The 19,666-nt window shown below is 41.3% G+C and overlaps 1 protein-coding gene across 1 annotated transcript in view; it reads right to left on the bottom strand.

Moving 5' to 3' along the window:
* The window catches only part of rpl29 (ribosomal protein L29), a 4,057-nt gene extending 2,373 nt beyond the window's left edge, over positions 1–1,684 (bottom strand). Inside the window, exons 1-3 of the mRNA XM_046029587.1 lie at positions 1,582–1,684; positions 1,037–1,089; positions 768–832 (exon numbers count right to left, since the gene is read on the bottom strand). Of these exons, the coding sequence (XP_045885543.1) occupies positions 768–832; positions 1,037–1,073 (102 nt within the window). The 5' untranslated portion in view covers positions 1,074–1,089; positions 1,582–1,684. The remainder of the gene's footprint in view (positions 1–767; positions 833–1,036; positions 1,090–1,581) is intronic.
* Positions 1,685–19,666: the final 17,982 nt, after the last annotated feature.

The raw sequence follows: 19,666 nt of genomic DNA, 5'->3' as shown, positions 1-19,666 counted from the left end.
AAGTTTTTGTCCTGCTGTCTTGCTGACAAAAGCATGAATTCATACGTTTAACAAATCTACATCATATTGTATTGTTATTTCAGCATCAGTTTGATCCGTTTATTGCCATTTAATCACAACAAAATGTTTACTTTGGGTTCATACAGCTGTAGTAATGGCAAGTTGTGTTTATTCGCATTATCGCGTTGTGTGTGAACACTCCAGGGATGTCTAGCGATAAAAACCCCCGCGAGGAAACATTGCGTGGATTAAATTCCCATTTGGTCTGAATGCACAGTAATAGTTTTGAATGTTCTACCTCAGATTTGTGAAGTAATCCACTGTTTGGCATCGAGTGTTTGTCACATTCTGACCATAAAGAAAAAGTTTAAACACATAATTAACCATCTGGTCTCTTTAGTTTTCACTCAGGAGCAAAAATCTGCCTTTAAACTTCAAAGAAATAATGTTTTGACGTATATCGTGATAATTATCGATATCAAATGATATGAAATGTTTTTATCATGATAACGTTTTTGGCCATCTCACCCAGCCCTAGCATGAACCACCATTCATCAAAAGAATTTAGTGACTAAATTACCTCTTGAAAACACACTGCCAGTCTCAAAGAAAAATGCAACCTGCTTTATTTACCATGCAAATCTTGACATTATCCAAATGTCTCTTAAGCCACAAAAGTGGGAGCAAAGGGCCTCACAGACTCCCTGTACTCTTGATTTCTCAGAGTAACCCCGAGTTCCTGCAAACACACACACAACTGTACTTACCCCCTTGAGTGACTCATAGCGCTGAGATGTGGGCTTCTTGATGCCGTTCCTGTGGGCTTTACGAGCTGTTCAGACAAGGAGAAACAATTAACACAAAACTATTGGTCCATTCCTCCCTCCGACATTCACCTCTGCAAAGTAAATATACCTAAACTTTAATGGACATGCATGCAAAGCTGAGATTGAAATATTTCTGACAATTTGCCGTTAGTGTAATAGCTTAGCTACAATTTTAACCCTAATCTCCTCGTCACTGCAGTCATACTTACACTGGTTGTGGGTTGTGTGGTTCTTGGACTTGGCCATTTCGACACTGGTTAATCTGAAGAAAATTAAAATATAGAAAGCATTCAGTTAGACGTCCACCTTTATTTTACATCGCTGTTATTTGCAGCACTAGCATGAAAGGGAAACGTTTGAATCGCTAACTGGTAGCCAGGGAAGCTTCGAGCAATGTAAACAGAGATGCGATTGATAATAGAAAGCTTCGTAACGAATCAACAACAGTCAAATGTCAATGAAAAAGTACATATCAGACCAAAAAATGCGCAAGTATACTAAATAGAGTAAGCAGTTTTGTTGAAGTACTCATTGAGTGGCACTACTGCCTGGTCGCTAGCATGTCAGACAGCGTTAGCACTTTTAAAATCTAATCTTCAACTGTTAATGAGGATCAAATCTGAAACATACTGCGGTGTAAATGTGGCCAGTAAAGTGATTAATCAAAACCACTTGGTGATTATGTTCGGGAATGTTAAATACACAAAGATTGATTAAGATTGTAAAAGTCCACCTAGGTGGGAAATCTGGGTACCTGCCACACGAACAGACGACAACCGGAAGAGAGAGAAACGTAAACCGGGTAGAAAACAAGAAGAGTGGAGCCAAGAGAGGAAGCCGGTGGGGAAAGATCGGTCTGTTTAATGACACCGCCGCCTGTAGGTGGTTTCTGATATGACAGGGGAGAGCCCACAGCCGGCCACAGGGTGTCACCTTCTGCTCATGTGACACCGATACAGTCTATGGTGACATCTCTTACGGCAGCCACAAGAAATGAAATCCGGGAGCCAAAGGCGACACATGTTGGTGTCTTCATTAGACATGAAAGTGTGGAAATGACACGGCTTCCTGTGACTGAAAGGCCATTTTATTTTTCTTTCTCCTACACCAAAAGTTTATTTTCTCTTTCTCTTTCTCTTTTTTGTTTTGTTTTGTTTTCATTTCATTTAATTTCAGGTGTGGAAAGTAACCGAGTTCAAATACTCAAGTACAGAGGGAGATATTGTACTTTTCAATCCACTGCATGTTTTTAACAGCTATAGCTATATATTTACTTTCAGTTACTTTGCAGATTAAGATATTATATTAATACAGTGATAATATACTGTATGCTATATAATAATAATAAACCTACAATACAGTGTATTTGGACTGATTAAACCAGTGGGCTAGTTTCTGACTTGTGAACCCTTAAAAAAAGTGTTTGACCTACATCGGGCCCAATGAGTTTCTATAGGTGGTTATACATAAGCTTAAAAGGGTTTAATATTTTGTTCAGTTACATAAATAAGTCCTTTTAATATCCCACCGACTGGGTAATCTTCTTTTCTTCTTTTTCTTCTTTTGTGATTAGAAATGTGTATTGACACTGACACTAGTTGGCTACAACTATTGACACATCTCAGTTTAATGGCCATTTCTGCAGGAAACTGAAAAAGGAGTCAGTCTGTCGGTTGGTCCAAAGTGAAATACATCAACAACTACTAGACGGATTACCATAACCTTTGTACAGCATGCTAACATGCTAAACTAAGGTGTTTAAAGTCCAACTGAAATCACACCCCTTTTTGTAACCAAAAATTGCAACATGTCTTAAATGTATTGATGTTTCTTTAAATGTAATCTACTGTTTGTATCATTAAAAGGAAGAGAAAGGGGGAAATATTAGAAATGCTCCTTGTCATCTCAGCCAAGTGGAGGGACATGTTGCTGTCTGGTGGAGAGATTTCCTTCTGATACACCTGAAAGATTCAGTATCTTGTGTCATTAAGTGTCATTCCTGATGCTTTTATGGGGCAACCACCACAACATTGCAACCAGCACGTGGGATGATGGACAGATTGTAAAGCAGTTAGCATTTATAGACAGATCCACAGAGATTACAATGCTGCTGGCCCCTCTCCTGTGTTGTGACCACAGACTGTATATACAAACGTGACGGATGGGAAAGGCTGCACAGCCACGTGACTCAGCTTATACCTATCTCTCTCTCCCTCTCTCAGAACCAAGGGATATTTCTAAACATGACCCTAACTTCTCGTCTTCATCTCCTTTCTTTTCCTTTTATCTCTCCTCTCATTCTCAGCCGAGGTTGGGTGATTCCCTGCTCAAGCAGAAGAAATCATGCAGCAGCAACAGCAGCAGCAGCCTATATTTAGACCCCTGTTTGATCATACGAGCCTCTCCGCTCCGTTCTGCAGCACAGAGCACTGAGCTCTGCTCAGTCAATCACAGATTTGGGTACACATGTTTTTTTTTCATACATCCCCCTTGATCTGATAGTGGTCAAGAGAGGTGGACTAGTTTTCATTTCCTGTGAGATTTTTCACACATGGTAGCTCTGGTGGCGTGGAAGCGTGAGTTTACACTACAAAACGAACACATCTCGGTGCATATTTTCTCAGTATTATCTGTGTGAAATCTTTATCCCCGTAACAAGAGATGATATTAGAAAATTCCTCAAATAAGCTGAATAAGAAACTTGTTTTCGAGTGTGGAACAGGCTCATTGATGCCCCTTGTGGTTGTTGGGGGGATAACACTCACTATCTATCTATCTCAGACTCTGTACTTCTCTGTTTTGTGTGCACACCTGCAAACACACACACACACACACACACACACACACACATTCCCCGTCTCACATTCAGTCTCCCAAGACCAACACTAATTCAATTACAGAATATGAAGGTCTTACGTGCTGTCTAACCTGATCTTCGCTAAAACTGTAAATCTTCTATGAGATCCTGATTGTAACCGATTTTCCATATGAGGGGGGAGAAAAAAATCACTACACATGCACATCCATAATTGTTTATGTTTATGAAACATTTTGCTTTATTGCTTCCCTGATATTGCATGGCCTATTTCATATCACAGAAAGTTAAATTACTTTGCATCTTTGTGTCATGATCAGTTTGTTGTAATTATATATTTTTTTTCTTAAGAAAGGTTTAAATGCCACTAAAGCAAGACCTAGGATGTTATAATTAAACATCACAGTTACTATGGGATGTTTGGTTAAAGCTAGATACGCCCTGATTGTGTACGATACATTCGTCTAGCGTTGGTGGTGCTATCAATGGGGGAAATTTGACGTTGAACTAAAAATCAGTCCCATAAATATGCACGGAGGGACTCCTATTAATCCCTTGCATTCATCCTTGTTCATCCAAGTAAAGAAATTTCTAACCTTGTTTTGAAAAGTGCTGTAAAAATATACGTGTTAGTTATGATTATGATTATTTGCGTCCACCATTAATGCAGCTGAACAATTACTCTTGAGTTGCCAGGTTGTGGAAAATTACATTTGGCTGGCATATGCTATGTAAGATGCCATTCTACATAATAATACGTTTACTAATGAAACTTAAAGTATATTTTGCTGATATTTTTTTTACATACTTTTACTTCTTCCACCTCTGCTGTTATCGCTCACCAATTATCTTTCAGGCCTTCTCTCTGCTTTACCTTTCCACTCTGTCTCCCACATTCATGACCCACCCCACTTTCTCCTCTTTCTTTTAGTCCAACCCAGCCTCTTGCTCAGTTTTACCCCTGAACTCCCTCTCTTTCTCTCCTGCCCTCTCTTTTGCACTGCTCCCCACACACTTCGATTTCTTTCTCATCTGTAAGAGGAAATCTCGTCTTTGAGCAGCACAGAGTCATTTAAATCAGCTCTGTAAAGGCCTAATACCCTTTATTACAAGTTTTAAAGACTTGCATTAAAGACTTGTTTCATGACATGCTTATCTAGTAGAGATGTATGCCTGTATGGGCCCTTTTGAGATAAGATGTACACAGATTTCTAATCTGGACTTTTATTTGCTTCAATCACTGTTCTTTAATTCCTTTTGCACAAAACTTTCTTAGCATTGATAGGAATTAGGCTACTATAAAATGTTTTATTTCAACCAGTATGAATATTATGTGTATAAAAATTAGAAAACTATACTGTTTTGGTTCACTCATGCTCCTCTCGTCAGTGTTGTTTTCTGTAGCAGGAAGCTGATCAACGAAGAAAGCTCATTCAAACTCACTGTACACATCCTGCACAGCACCAAACAGCAGACAGACAAATTTAGCAGCAACAGAATCAGATGTTTACCTCAGGTGTTGGTGCAGACTAAAGACAGAGTTGAAATGTATGTGGATATTGGACTTACATTCACCAGGTGACGAGAAACATGACTAGGAGCATCCATATTACAGCTCCTAAGTATTTCCATACTTCAAAGACATATTTGGATAGCAACCTGTATTTATCCCTCTGAATCAGAGCCCTCATCTCTGATTTGTTCAATTCAAGTCAAATAGGTCTGATGCTGTGCCAGCTGACCATTGTTTTCCTCAGAAATGGAGGGAAGCGTGGATTACATAGACGCAGGTGCACAGGTTCTTGTCACCTGTTACCTTGTTACAGCATATTACAGAAACTATAGGTTAAGTGGTTCTTGCTTCTTGCACACATTACTGCAGCTACTGTTGTGAGGAAAAATTATGTTGGTAGGATGTATATATCACTCACTACTGATTGATGAGGGCAAAACAAAAACAAAATACCCCCCTCCCCCCAACAGAAATTGATCACAATTAACAAGATGTCAGGATGAATAAATGAAGTGAAACAAACCAGCAGTTCAGTCTGATTCTCATGCTATGACTTACCAGCACTGATGACAACTCACACTCTTATTGCCTAAGATCCTAAAAACAGAAACAGTTTTAGGAACTAAAGACATGGATTTACATGCAAAAGATTTCTAGTCACAGAAGGTCAGGGGAATCATCAAAACATAGATGTACAAGTAGAATATAAATTCATATAAATTGCGCAACCCTCTGAAATAGCAGAAGTGACAACAACATGCCCTTCCTCAATAGCTTCTGCAGTAGTGCCCTTGAGCAACATAGTGAATCACTGATTGCTCAAGTTGAACTCAGAAGGAGGAATCAGTTGTGTGTAAATTTGTGCAAAGGCTCCACCTCACCAGATGCTACACATTTGATTAACGTCTTCCTGCTTGGTAACAATGAAAAATGGCCACCAGAGCAATGCTGCAAAACTTTAGAAAGAGCCCAGCCCCACCCTCCTCCATCATCCTGTCCCAGTCACCACTGTGGACTCCTTCCACTTCTTGGGCACCATCATCTCCCAGGACCTCAAGTGGGAGCTGAACATCACCTCCCTCAACAAAAAGGCCCAGCAAAGGATGTACTTCCTGTAGCAACTGAAGAAGTTCAGCCTGCCAAAGACAATGATGGTGCACTTCTACACCGCCATCATTCAGTCCATCCTCACCTCCTCCATCACAATCTGGTACGCTGCTGCCACTGCCAGGGACAAAGGCAGACTGCAGCGTATCATTCGCTCTGCAGAGAAGGTGATTGGCTGCAATCTTACATCACTTCAGGACCTGTACACCTCCAGGACTCTGAGGCGTGCAGGAAAGATTGCAGCTGACCCCACCTCGGACACAAACTGTTTCAGACTCTCTCCTCTGGGAAGAGGCTGTGGTCCATCAGGTCCAAAACCTCTCGCCACAAAAACAACTTCTACCCTTCTGCAGCTAGCCTCATTAACAAGGCCTGGGTTCCCCACTGACACTCCCCCTTTCAAATAATGCAAATGTCTCTGCACATTTAAATATTACTTAATTTCATATCATGCACAAACCTGGCACATTGCACATTTATGTTGTTAATTGTTAATCGTTGTTTTTCTATATTTTCATATTTTGTGAATTTATATATTTATGTACACAATATTCTCTTATGGGCGGAGTGGTGTTGCAGTGGTTAGCACTCTAGCCTCACAGCAAGAAGGTTGTGGAATCAAACCCCGGTTGCCCCTGCCTTTCTGTGTGGAGTTTGCATGTTCTCCCCGTGTCTGCGTGGGTTTTCTCCGGGTGCTCCGGCTTTACTCCCACCATCGAAAGACATGCAGGCTTGGTTAATTGATGGCTCTAAAATTGTCCTTAGGTGTGAGTGGTTGTTTGTCTATGTGTGGCCCTGCGAGGTTGTACCCCACCTTTCGTCCGATGTCAGCTGGGATTGGCTCCAGCCACCCGCAACCCTGTACGCAGAATAAGCAGTTGACGATGGATGGATATTCTCTTCCATTTTATATAACTTGCATTTGTTTATTCCATATTTATATATTTCTACATTTATTTATGTCAACTGTATGTTTGTCTACGTGTAGCACCTTATCACCAAAGCAAATTCCTCATATGTGTAAAACACTACTTGGCAATAAAGCTCCTTCTGATTCTGATTCTGATGCCCTCCCACAACAAAGCACCGACTGTCCTCCATCAGGGAGAATCACTGGTACATCACACTTGTAAAGTCTCTCCACTTCCTCTTCAAGCTGGCACTGACAATTATTCATCGAGCGATTCTCTCACTCTCGCTGTGTGCATATGTGTGTGCTTGTGTTCTGCCCTGGATGTACATCATGTCCTGAATGTTTAAAACAGATATTGTGTTTGAGATTTCTGTTCCTCTGACCTGCTGCGTGGGCAATAATCTCTCTCCTGCTATGCTTCCATCCATCCATCCATCCATTTATTTATGCTCTCCCTGACTGCTTGTTTGCTTCGCTGCACTGACTTCATTCATTGCTGGGAAGGGATGAATGAAAGGATACTGATTGAATGAAGGCCATCAGGATATGAAGCAACACTGGGGTGACAGGAGGGATGGAAGAGAAGTGGACGGGTGAGGCAGAAGTATGAGTTATTCTCTCCCCCCTTTTGTCCTACCATGAAACTATTTATCTATCTGTCTATCTATTCATCTCTTCTCCCCCCGTCCTCAGTCATGAATTCAAGTACTCCCAATACAGGCTGCAACCCCTGGAAATTATTATTGTTATTTGCATGATCAACTTGCAATAACAGATTTTTTTTGGCCATTTGGGGGCAGCAAAAACAAGTTGTAAATACAGACCGGGGATGGTTGTAACATTTTTTACATTACATCAGTCTGTTAAGGACCATACAATACAATTAACACAATTCATGTTGTTTCCACAGAATAGGCAGTATAGTAAACCATTTACGCCAGGAATTCACTGACTCCGGCTATGGCAGGTCACGGCTGTGCCACGGTTTTGATGTGTCCATAGCCCTGCGTCAAAGTCCACTGGAGGAGTCTCAGAAGTGTTTCAGCAGCGGAGTGTGCAGCCTGCCCCACGTCATTGACTTTATTAATTAGTTCATTTTTGTGCTTCTACTCCCTTCTTCACAGCTCCCTGTGACCCCATTTTGTTACGTCAACTTCAGGCTGCATTTCCCACAAGGTAAAGTATTAAACACGATGAGAGCAGTTAAAATTGATCTATATAAAAAGGGCTCTAAAATATCTAGTATTAATCATTGAGTATGGGTCAAGGGCCAAGCCTACTGAATCTGTCCAAGTCCTCGTAGTCACTGTCCTTGAATCATATCCTTCCGTCTGCCGACTCCATCCATTGTCCGTTGCTTCTCAGTTTTCGCTCCTCCTCTTTACGTGGTCCAACAGTACAGCTGGGAAGGAGGGGGGAACGAATTTCTACCCCTCCTCATGTCTCCTGTGGCGTCCCCGCCACGCAACTCCACACTCGCCGCTGCTCACTTCCAACACGCCGCAATGTCGCCTTCACTCTGGCTCCGTGCTGCTGCGTGTACCCAAAAGGTTCCGCTCCTCAGCAGCATGGTTGACCCTCTCCGCTGAAGTCCATGCTCAGCTTTTGTCTGTTTCTTTATCTGCGGTCGTCTGTGGCGGTTACCTTCGTTGCTCTGGCTTCCCTCCTCTTGCTCCGCTGTCGTTTCTGTTTCCTCTGTCTCTCTCTTTACTTCTTCCCCTGAAGCCGCGACACCGTGTCAGGGTGCGGTATGGTGAGCAGGTTGGTGGACCCAAATGCAGGACACAGAGCGGAGCAGGTACAGTTCAAAAGGTTTATTGTGGCAACACAAAGTGAGCATACTTACAAACTGAGTGGCTGAGTCCAAGTAATACAAAAGAAATAACAATCCAATCGAAACCGGTAATCCAAAAGAACTCAAAGGCATACTCCAAATAAGTGGAAGTGGCAGGACAGGACAGGACAGGGCACGACACAACACGAGACAGAGCCATAAAAAGCTACAATGACCAGACAGAGAATGAAAAGAAACATTTAAACACAGGGGCTAACGATCAGGTCGGGAGCAACACAGGTGACAGGGATCAGGACTAACGAGACAGGCAGGCAGAGAGACAGCAGGGGAAAACAGACACTGGCAGGCAGGCAGATTACTGAGGGGAACAGACATAACACAAGATGCTGAACACTAAACATGGACCATATCAAAGTAAGTAGTAACAGATCAGAATAATAAAAATAATAAACTAATCCAGACACAAGCAGACAGATAGCGAATACACTAATAACAAGGAACACAGACTGAAGCTAAAATAAAACAGAACTCAGAGCAGACATGGGCAACACAACACAGAAGTACACAGACCAGGAGTAAACACTAAGACATGAACTAAGGTACAGGACTAGGAACTAAGACACCGAACGAGGAACTAAGATACGAGAGAGGACAGATATGAAGTAACTAAAGATGCGGATGAATAAAACAATAAACAAGGCTACACAGAGACTAAAGCAGAATGATCAGGTACATTAATAATGAAACCGGCAGAGAACATAAATTGACACCTACAAGCAGACAGAACCCAAGCACAATGGTACAGAACTAACACGAGAGACAGGAACAGAACCAAACAAGTACTAAGGCAGACACCGAGATAACAGGACAGATCAGAACCACCACACAGAAGACAGCAGAAGAAAGCAGAAGACTGGATACAAGACCACAGACAGGACTGAAACCCAGACACAGAGAAACCAAAACACAGAGAAGGCATGGCCAAAATAATATAACCCAGACAAGCTCAGGACAGGATCGTGACATGCCGTCCTCATTATGGCTGTATCGGCCTAGGCTGCTGCATCTACCCTGAGGGTTCTGCTCCTCAGCAGCGCGGCCAGCCTCTTGGACGCTGTCTCGTCCCCAGGTCTCCCGTTCCCCTGTTTCCTGTCCTTCCGTCCTCTTCTGTTTCCCCCCATTCTCTCGTTCTTCTGTCTCTTATAAAAAGAACACCTGGCAAAAAAATCCCACACCGGTGGCCAGTTCATTCTAATAAGGGGGCGTGACCTTGCGCTGCTCTACACACTCACATGCCAAAGTCATCCCTGTGACAATAGTAAGTAACATTATTGTAACTTACTGAGTGGATCTTCCACTGTGGTGTCTGGCATCTTTATGTTGCGTTGTTGTATATTATGCAGGTAGTCAGTTACTACCTGCATAATATACTACGACCATGACTGAGACCGGTGAAGAAGCTGTGTACCTGAGTATCGGTAAAACGACAATAAATCTAAGCTGAGATCTGCGCTAATGTAGCTGGCTGCCCTGCCTTACATCAGTAGCCTCTAGGCTATAAACAAATTGGTCCACATTTGCTTAGTGCCGTTATCTAACTTGAGCCAGTTAAAACTCACAATATTTTACACATACTTTGCAGTAATTTTAGTTTACCTGTCCAATAGGATGAAAGCCAATGGGTTGTTTTTTATATCCATGACTCACCCTTACATGGAGTTATGGTTGGAGTCATGGAATTGTGCTGGGAGTCAGTTGTTTTTTGGTGTGCGCATGCAGAAAATCCTACATGATATCTTTACATAGGCCACAGAATAGTGGCTGTTCATTTTTACTTGAGGTTACAACCCTTTTACAAATAGGCAATACAAAAGTGATTAATTGATAAATGATTTCATTAAAAAAAACTACATATAGCCTTTTTAAAGGAGGGGTAAGCTATTCTAATCCAACAGTCTTTTTTTTGTCAGATTCAGCAAATATCTCCTCAGGGTCCCCTAGTGGGCCACACCCCACCACACAACACTACTCCAGCCATTCCAGCCATGTGTCAGGCATGCACTAGTAGTTTGCCAAGACATGCTGTTGTTGTGATCTTAGCTATAGTCAGTGTTGGGCACTAAGCGTTACTGTCTGCTGGTCAGCGGAACCGATCATATGTTGTTCAAGTCAGCTGTTAGCCAGAAAATGAAAGGAAGAACGGAGGGAGAGAGGTGAAAGTATCATCATTATTGTGTCACAGTCTAAGATGCAAAGAACATTGTCGTCCGTTGTAAAACTTGTGCGACCAGCAACAAGATTTCAACCGCGAACAATTCTACAACTAATTTATTGAAGCATCTGCTAAAGCAGCACAGCAACATGAAACTTACAGAAAGAAACAGCTGAAGCTGACAGCTCAGCTGATTCCTCTCTTAGCATTCATTGGCAAATCCAGACAAGGCGCCTATTTAAGCTGCCGTAGCCTACCTGCCCGCCCTCGCTGCTTCCTATGCAAAAGCTCATACCCACTGCCTCCCCAGCTCCACCTTTCAGGCTGTATCTGATAGGGATGCAAAATAATCATCGATCCGATAAGTATCGGCCGATCGGGGCATATCTCATTATCAGAAGCATATCGGGGAATTACTTTGGCTGAATAGAATCAAAATCAACATGCTAACACTGTCACGCTCCGGGTGTCATGTCACTGTGCACGGATAGGCAGCTAGCTCCTGTCCTCCTTCCTCATGTCTCTGCGTGCTTCACTGTAGGTAACAATGAGCAGAGTGAAGCTATATGGCAATCTAAGCTTAACAGTTAGACAGCTTTCATTTAGCTCGTTGTACATCTAGCTTGCCAAGCTAGCATTAGCGTGGTGTGGTTTTAAAAACATAGAGGATGAGAGAAGTGGTCAGAGCGGATCAATTAACCTCGTCTACGTGTTATGCTCGTTTAATGGATGTATCGACAAAGTTGTTTGTTACTCTTGAGGTTTTGTTGCACATACTGCAGTGGCTTGGAGTTACCTTCACTTCAGCGTGTCCATGACCTATCTCTGCACTTGCCACTGTTTGTGCATGTGAGCCGGCATGAGTGTGTTTGTATGCAAACGACGTCACTTCTGAAGTCCTTTGAGTGCCTTGTGTTGTCCCACCTGAAATCCATCACAGACCCACTCCTGGACCCCCTGCAGTTCGCCTACAGAGCCAACAGGTCTGTAGACGATACAGTAAACATGGCCCTTCACTTCATCCTCCAGCACCTGTACTCCCCAGGAACCTACGCCAGCATCCTGTTTGTGGATTTCAGCTCTGCTTTTAACACCATCATCCCGGCCCTCCTGCAGGACAAGCTCTCCCAGCTGAGCGTGCCTGACTCCACCTGCAGGTGAATCACATACTTCCTGACGGACAGGTAGCAACATGATAAGCTGGATTGGCTGCAATCTTCCTTCTCTTCAGGACCTGTATGCCTCGAGGACTCTGAGGCGTGCAGGAAAGATTGCAGCTGACCCCGGACACAAACTGCTTCAGACTCTCCCCCCTGGCAGGAGGCTGTGGTTCATCAGGACCAAAACCTCTGCATTTATTTATGTCAACTGTATGTTTGTCTGCGTGTAGCACCTTATCACCACAGCAAATTCCTTGCATGTGTAAAACACTACTTGGCAATAAAGCTCCTTCTGATTCTGATTCTGACTGAGCAGCAGAGGCTGCATCCTGATAATACACAGTACGGTCTTCAGCCCCAGGCCTGTTTAACACCATGTTTCAGTGCCCATCTAGTAACTGATCAAACATGTAAATCGAATGCCTCCTCAGTTCTGTATGGGATTCTTTATTGCAGCTCTCTGCCTCTGGCTTTCCATGTATGCACATGGATGGGCAGGGAGGTGCTCTCTCTACATTATGGCTTTTCCACATAGGCATGTGGAATTGCAGAGAGGTGTGCTCTCCCTGCCTCATGTTTTCCACATAGGCATGTGGAATGGCAGAGAGGTCCCAGAACAGAGCCATACCGCCAAATATAATTCCGCAATATCAGTCTTTGATGAAAGTTGTCCTGACTGAATTGCTGAATACTGCTCTTATAAATACATCATGTGCAGAAAAACAGTAGTTCAAAAGTCTGGATTTACTTGCTTTATTTTTTTGTGGTGTTAAGAAACGTTTTGTAAACACTATACTCCTTAATGCTGTTATAAATATGATATTAGTTAAAAACTCAGGAGAGACTGCTTTGTTTGGGGTGGAGGAGGGGTGTGTAGGTGGTAGTGAAAGTAACATAGTAATGTAACGAGTAATGTAACTGGTTATTTGTATCACCCAGTATTGTAACTTGCCCAACACTGGCTATAGTAGCAGGATAGTTGTGAGTATTGCTGTCTGGAGCGGGTGTGCTGGCTCTGGGACCGTCTCATCCTCTCTGCATGATAGTTTTGCAGCAACAACTGTATGCTAACCCACAACTGAGCTAACATTACATTACTTGCTGTGTCGTTGTTCACTCTATATCATGGTATTTGTCCTGGTGTTAGGATTGCTTACTCCACCTTTGATACAGCAATATGTACAACAGTGTACAACAACACAAACAGAACCTCACAGAAATCAAACAGAAGCGATGTGGGCTACAATCACAAGTCACCAGTAAGGAAATGCAGAAACAAAGATGAAAAACAACATATTATATGCCAAAGACATTTATATAAAAACAGTTTTGCAATGAAACTAAACTTAACTACATTTGTTCATACTTCCCCAATAGATCTTAATTCTTTATTCAGTGTAGTAACAGGAGCTTCTATGGCTGTTATGATCATTTCATGTCCCTCGGGGAACCTTTTGATATTTTACTTGGTGTATGATAATTTTCTTGCACAATGCGGCTGAAACACAACTAGAAATAAACCCTGGTGAAATAAAAGGTAAACATTTTCAAGCCTTACATATCAAACATGGAATTTTTTCCTTAGTGAATGCAAAGCTAAAGACCTTGTACAGCAAAGATCAAACAGACATCAAAAGTTTTTTGTTACAACACATCCAATATTCTTAGAAATATACCCAAGACAAGGCTTTTTCTCTACTTCAATGGCCTAGAAAAACTGAGACCTGCTGTTATTTCTTCCAGGATTAATTACTGTAATGCACTCATCTCCTGTGTCCCTGCTCCACTCTCAATCAAACTACCTTAAAACTCAGCAGCAGAAAATGAATGTGAGCCAGTAAATATGATTACATTACAGCTGTCTCTGTCCATTTGCTCATTGTGAATGCACATACTGATTATAAAGTTTTGTTTCTAACTACCAAAGCATAGTGCAGATATTTGTGTGAATAAAAAATGTGTCCAGTAGCACAAGAATAGATCCAGATTGTACTGTGACTTATTTAAGCCTCACTGTTGTAGAAACAGGTAGCTGTAGTGTGTATACTATACATATTAAGAATGTAGGTATATGTATGTATATTTGTGAATATTGGGTATGATAAATATTGTAATAAATATAGAAAATCCATAAAGATTGTATGTGCAATATACAAATATACTGTATATATTAAACACACAATATACTCTTCTACTAATGCTAGTAATACTAAGCAAATACATTTACCAGCAAATATTTTGCTTGACTTAACACGATTAATTGTCAATTCCGATATTACAAATCACAGAAGTGCCTCAAGGGGCTTTATAATCTGTACAGCAATCCTCCGTCTTTAGACAGGCCCCTTTGGAAAAGGAAATACTCCCCCCAACAAAACCTTGGAAGAAACCTCAAGAAGAGCAACAGAGGAGGGATCCGTCTTCCAGGATGATAGACCAATATGGCAAAATTACAATATGGAAAATATTGTAAACGCACATGAAGAATATGATCAGGGAGGATGCTGAAAAGATAGAACCTGAGCCACAGGACCTCCTCTCACCCTGGAGACCTGGAAGAGGACAGACTACACAAACACACAAGATGCAAACTCAAGCACATCATTCACACAGAAGGGAGAGAGATACAAGTAAATCACATAAATAATTACAGCCCTGATATGAACTTTGCTAAAGTAAAATGTACGTTTTTCACAACCTGGGTGCACGGCTGGATTAACACTGATGGGGTTCCAAGCTCCTCCCTACACATTGCCCCTCTAAACTAACGTCACATGACTTCATATGGCCACTAGAGGGCTATGTCACTCGTAACCCAGCGTAAATTAGGCTATATATATGTCGTCTTGAGGGATGGCCGATGCTGTCATTCATCTTCTTATGAGGAAAGGCTCCTTATCACAGCTGACGCAGATTAATTTAAAGCGATTCACTGGTTAAATAACAGACCAAAAAAACTGAAGCAAGCAAACTGTATTAATCATTTTCTGGTGACTCACTTTTATCACTGCCACACTCGCTCACATTCACACAGTGCACACACATTTATTACACATACAGTACACACATATATGTGTTTTCACAACACACCTACGCGCGCGCACACACACACACACACTTACACACAGTGCAGTACAGGATATGTGGATATTGGATATTTTTGAACAGTGTTGTTGGGTAGCCTGTTACATGTGTCTCAGGGACAGCTAGTCTTACTCTGACCTGTTTTCTGTCTCAGCGGGAAGGTGCGAAGAGACTGGCCTCACAAACAGGCACGACTCACTATTATCCTTCCAGAGAAAGAGAGAGATGGAGATTAAAAGTTATCATCTATGCCACTGGGCATTTCAGAATTACACTGAAGAGAGACTAGAACAAACATAAAACAAGCCACTGTAGAAAGAAAACACTGAGGGGGCGTTGTGATGTGAGGTGCATTTGATTTGAAAATGTAATTTTGATGCTCTAGAAAAGGAGCATCAACAGCTTATTAATACAGATTTATTGTTAGTTTTGCATATATCACAGTGACATCTATCTACATCACTACTTCTATTGTACATTCCGTTAATTGTGTATCTTTATATGTTTAGTATATCTCTACATAAATGCACTTCTGGCTAGATGCTGAGCTGCGTTTCATTGTACTTACTATGTGCAATGACAATAAAGTAAGAATCTAGCCTAATCAACTCATTCACTATTCCCCACATAGTAAACACTCACTGCTTGACTTAGTAAGCATTACACTGAGACTCTTTCTGACACTTATTAATCATCCTAATTTTGCTGCAGGTGTTGTTTTGAAGGACTATAATTTTTTAAACTATAAAAGGTATTGCAGTGTGGGATTTTAGCAAGAAGTGTATGACAGTTTCACAGAAATAAAGACAAACTTATTCTATAAAGTTAACCAACCTGGCCCCAGGCTAACTAAAAGCCATGTTTCAATGGTAACAATAAGTGACACCTGCTGCCCTGTATCTCCATGGTAATAGTCAGTGACACCTGCTAACCAGTGGAGAAATAAAAGATGAAAACTAAATTTGTGGTTTGTGAACAGTTGTGGAGTGAGCAGTTGGAAGGGAAAGTGTTTTTTAGAGAATCTGACTGCAGGGCTTAAAGTTCTCTGGCGCTGTGCCGGAATTCCAGCGCGAGGTGTTTTTTTATTCGACAATATATAAATGTGTCTGTGGAAAATATTCTTGCATATAGGCCATGGACAGGGCATGGAAGTTTCTATTGGGTCAATTAAGGTGTCATTCAAAAGGTCAGTGTGTTGACGCATTTTTTGTTTGTTTGTTTACCATATTTTCCAAATCAGCACTTTAATTTGTTGAGGAAAAGGGACTGAAAATGCGAATGAGCTATGACGCTCTGCAATCAAATACGATTTTAAATTGGCCTAGGAAAAAAAAAATCAATATGTGGCGGTCAGCTTTGATATTGTGGTGGGCCGCCACAAATAAATGAATGTATGGGAAACACTGAATCCACTGTTTGGCATTAAGTGTTTGTTCTGACCATAAAAATAACTGGTTTCTTCAACTTTCACTCAGGAGCAAAAATCTGCCATATAATGATTTGACATCATAAGAATAAGAATTGATATTGAATGATTTGAAATGTTTTATCGTGTTAACATTTTCAGCCGTATTGCCCAGCACCTATATTTTCCATTTCAAGCACTGATAATAGGTGGTGGCAGAAAATGTTACCAGAATGCAGGAAATGAACTGTTTCAGGCTCAAAATCTTCAGAGGGAGGACCCCCTGACCCCCTATCATATATTTCCACATTGAATGCTTTATCAAACTAGAGTACGATTATCTTCTTGTCCTCTTCTTGTGAACTCAGAATTGTGTTTCTTCATGTTTCGTGAGCTAAGTGTATGTCAGACCCCTAATCTGAGTCCCTATGTCTCCGTCAGTTTTCAACACAAAGTCACGCTCTTGCCCCCTACTCTCGATCTTTGTCGTAAATCCCGAACACATTTCAGGCACAGAAAAATTTCTTGCTTTAAGCCCTGTGACTGTTGAGTCTGCAGGAGTACTGCCAGTCCTGCCACATTCAGAGGACACAGCAGCTCAGCTCTGCTACAGTTCGGCACTGTGCTGAGATTTTGTTACTAAAAGAGTTTTGTAACACTCTTCTGAATTGTCCTGGTAAAATGTCCTTGTTAACTGTTGAATCCCTCCGCCACATGGTAAACATTTTCTGCTGGAATGAAGTCGGGGATGAGCGGTTTGATGCTGTTGCTCGGTCAGGTACCTGGGCAGTGCTTATATTCTTTTCTATCCAACCCCACTAACTTGCTGTACCAGTTCTGTCAATCATTCACCATGCATTTTAGGTAACATTTTGTCACCTGTGCTGTGGGTAATGATGTGGCCTCTAGACACTTCACAGTGGATAAATACGTAAATACATAGCGTAGCGATAACAAAGTCATGTTTTCATACTGTAAATAAATAATGTGAATACAATCAGCTGAAAGAAGTGGTGCTTTGCTCACATTCACAAACACAAAGTAACACTGTTAACAAAAATAAATATACATGAGCCATATTTAGCAGACTCTTCCATATAATAAATAACACAGATCCTCACACTTCACCTCACTGTTGCTAATCTTTACTGTCGCAGCTTCACGCTTATACAAATGGTCATTTCATAAAAACTACAGTGGAATATGGTCACTTTTCACATCAGCTAGAAAATGTTTTTAGCAAAAAAAAAAGATAATGAAAGTGTATTTGTAGTCTGTTAAAACAGTTTAATTGTATAATATCCATGCTATTGGTGTAACTGTATAGCTGACAGTGTTGCTCTGTTGGTCGGTCGATCGGTCCACCACTTTGGTCCGAATTGAAACATCTCTAAAACTATTGCATTGACATTCAGGGTTTCTAGACGATGACTTCTAAGGGTCAGGTTACACTAGAAAAGTTCATACAAATAAAAATGATGTAGTAAAAAGCCAGCCATCACTTAGAGTGAGGAGACGCGTGTATTGTTTAAATATGGGGATGATGGTGTACATTTTCAGACCGTCTCTCCTGGAAGGCATTTGTGGTGTTGCATTCAGTGGCACACAAAAAGTGAAAATAGTTGTGTAACAAATGATAAAAGGAGAATATGAGAGAGAGAAGTTCAAACCATGACTATCTTCTCACCTCCGCAACCACGTTGACCTCGTTTCAAAAATTGACAGACACAGACGACATTGGAAAGTTGTGAAGGGAGGAAGTTTTTGACGCTATTCAACCATCTAACAAGCAGTTCTGATGCGCAGACATACTCCAGTGGAATAAGGACACTTTTTGTATAAATTTAGTAAAAATTTCAGTGGAAAATGTGTGCGCGTACATTTACATCATCAATGACTGCATAATCGATGTGCATTAGAAATTTAACTCTGCTGAAATTGTTTAATTGTTTCCCCCGAGTAGCTGAGTACCATAGGAAAAGTAGCATGCAGAGGAAAGATGGCTGTGTTTTATATCTCTAACGTGTTTTTTAGAATAGTGTGACTCTTCATCTTCTTCAAAGCTAAATGGCTGAGAATAAATTTAAAGAACCATGTTTTTGCTCTGAGATGAGTTCTGCTTTAATATTGTGAATCACTGTCAATTACTGTAAATGCTGTGTGTTGTCCACTTTGGATTTCTCTCTGGAAAAACAAAAAATCATGAAAGCACTGTTAAGTCAAGCTGTTTTCCAAAGAACCATTGATTGCCTGCCTGGTTTTTGACCTTGAACATTCTTTGTTGAAGCTGAAGAGATGAAATGAAAATGAATTTACCTTGGCTTTTAGGCCTCCCACAACTGTTACTTTATCCAGGTTGTTTCACACCACCAGCAAAATTAGAGGTGTACCAAAACATTTATGTAGGAAAAACATCCATGTTTAGCAGGAGAAATAACAATCTTGCAATGTGTACTTAAAAATAAATAGATGTAATTGTTTTGTTTGCATCAAGATCTAAAATCTTTAGTATTTATGGACAACACAATCAGCCACCTAGTGAAATAGAGATCTGATTTAAAAGCTGATCAGTGTGTAGCAACCTACTGTGTTGCAACTTAACTCTGTGTAGCATGTGTGTCAGAAATGTACCATAGAGCAGACCAGTGTCAGGATTTTAACCAGAACCTAAAAGCAGACCAGGACAGGCTGGAGGTCCAGGATGGCAGGGCTGGTTGACGGAGGTGGAATCGAGAAGCGTGCTGGTCTACAGATGGAGATTGAACAGAGTTAGCAATGCTGGCAAGCAGGCAACGCAGATCTAGTTGATTAACTGGCTGGTACCTTTCACAACAC

The sequence above is a fragment of the Micropterus dolomieu genome, linkage group LG18 (assembly GCF_021292245.1).
Source record: "Micropterus dolomieu isolate WLL.071019.BEF.003 ecotype Adirondacks linkage group LG18, ASM2129224v1, whole genome shotgun sequence".
Classification (NCBI taxonomy): domain Eukaryota; kingdom Metazoa; phylum Chordata; class Actinopteri; order Centrarchiformes; family Centrarchidae; genus Micropterus; species Micropterus dolomieu.
Note: the sequence above shows the minus strand (reverse complement) of the source record. Positions and strands in the feature narration are given on the sequence as shown.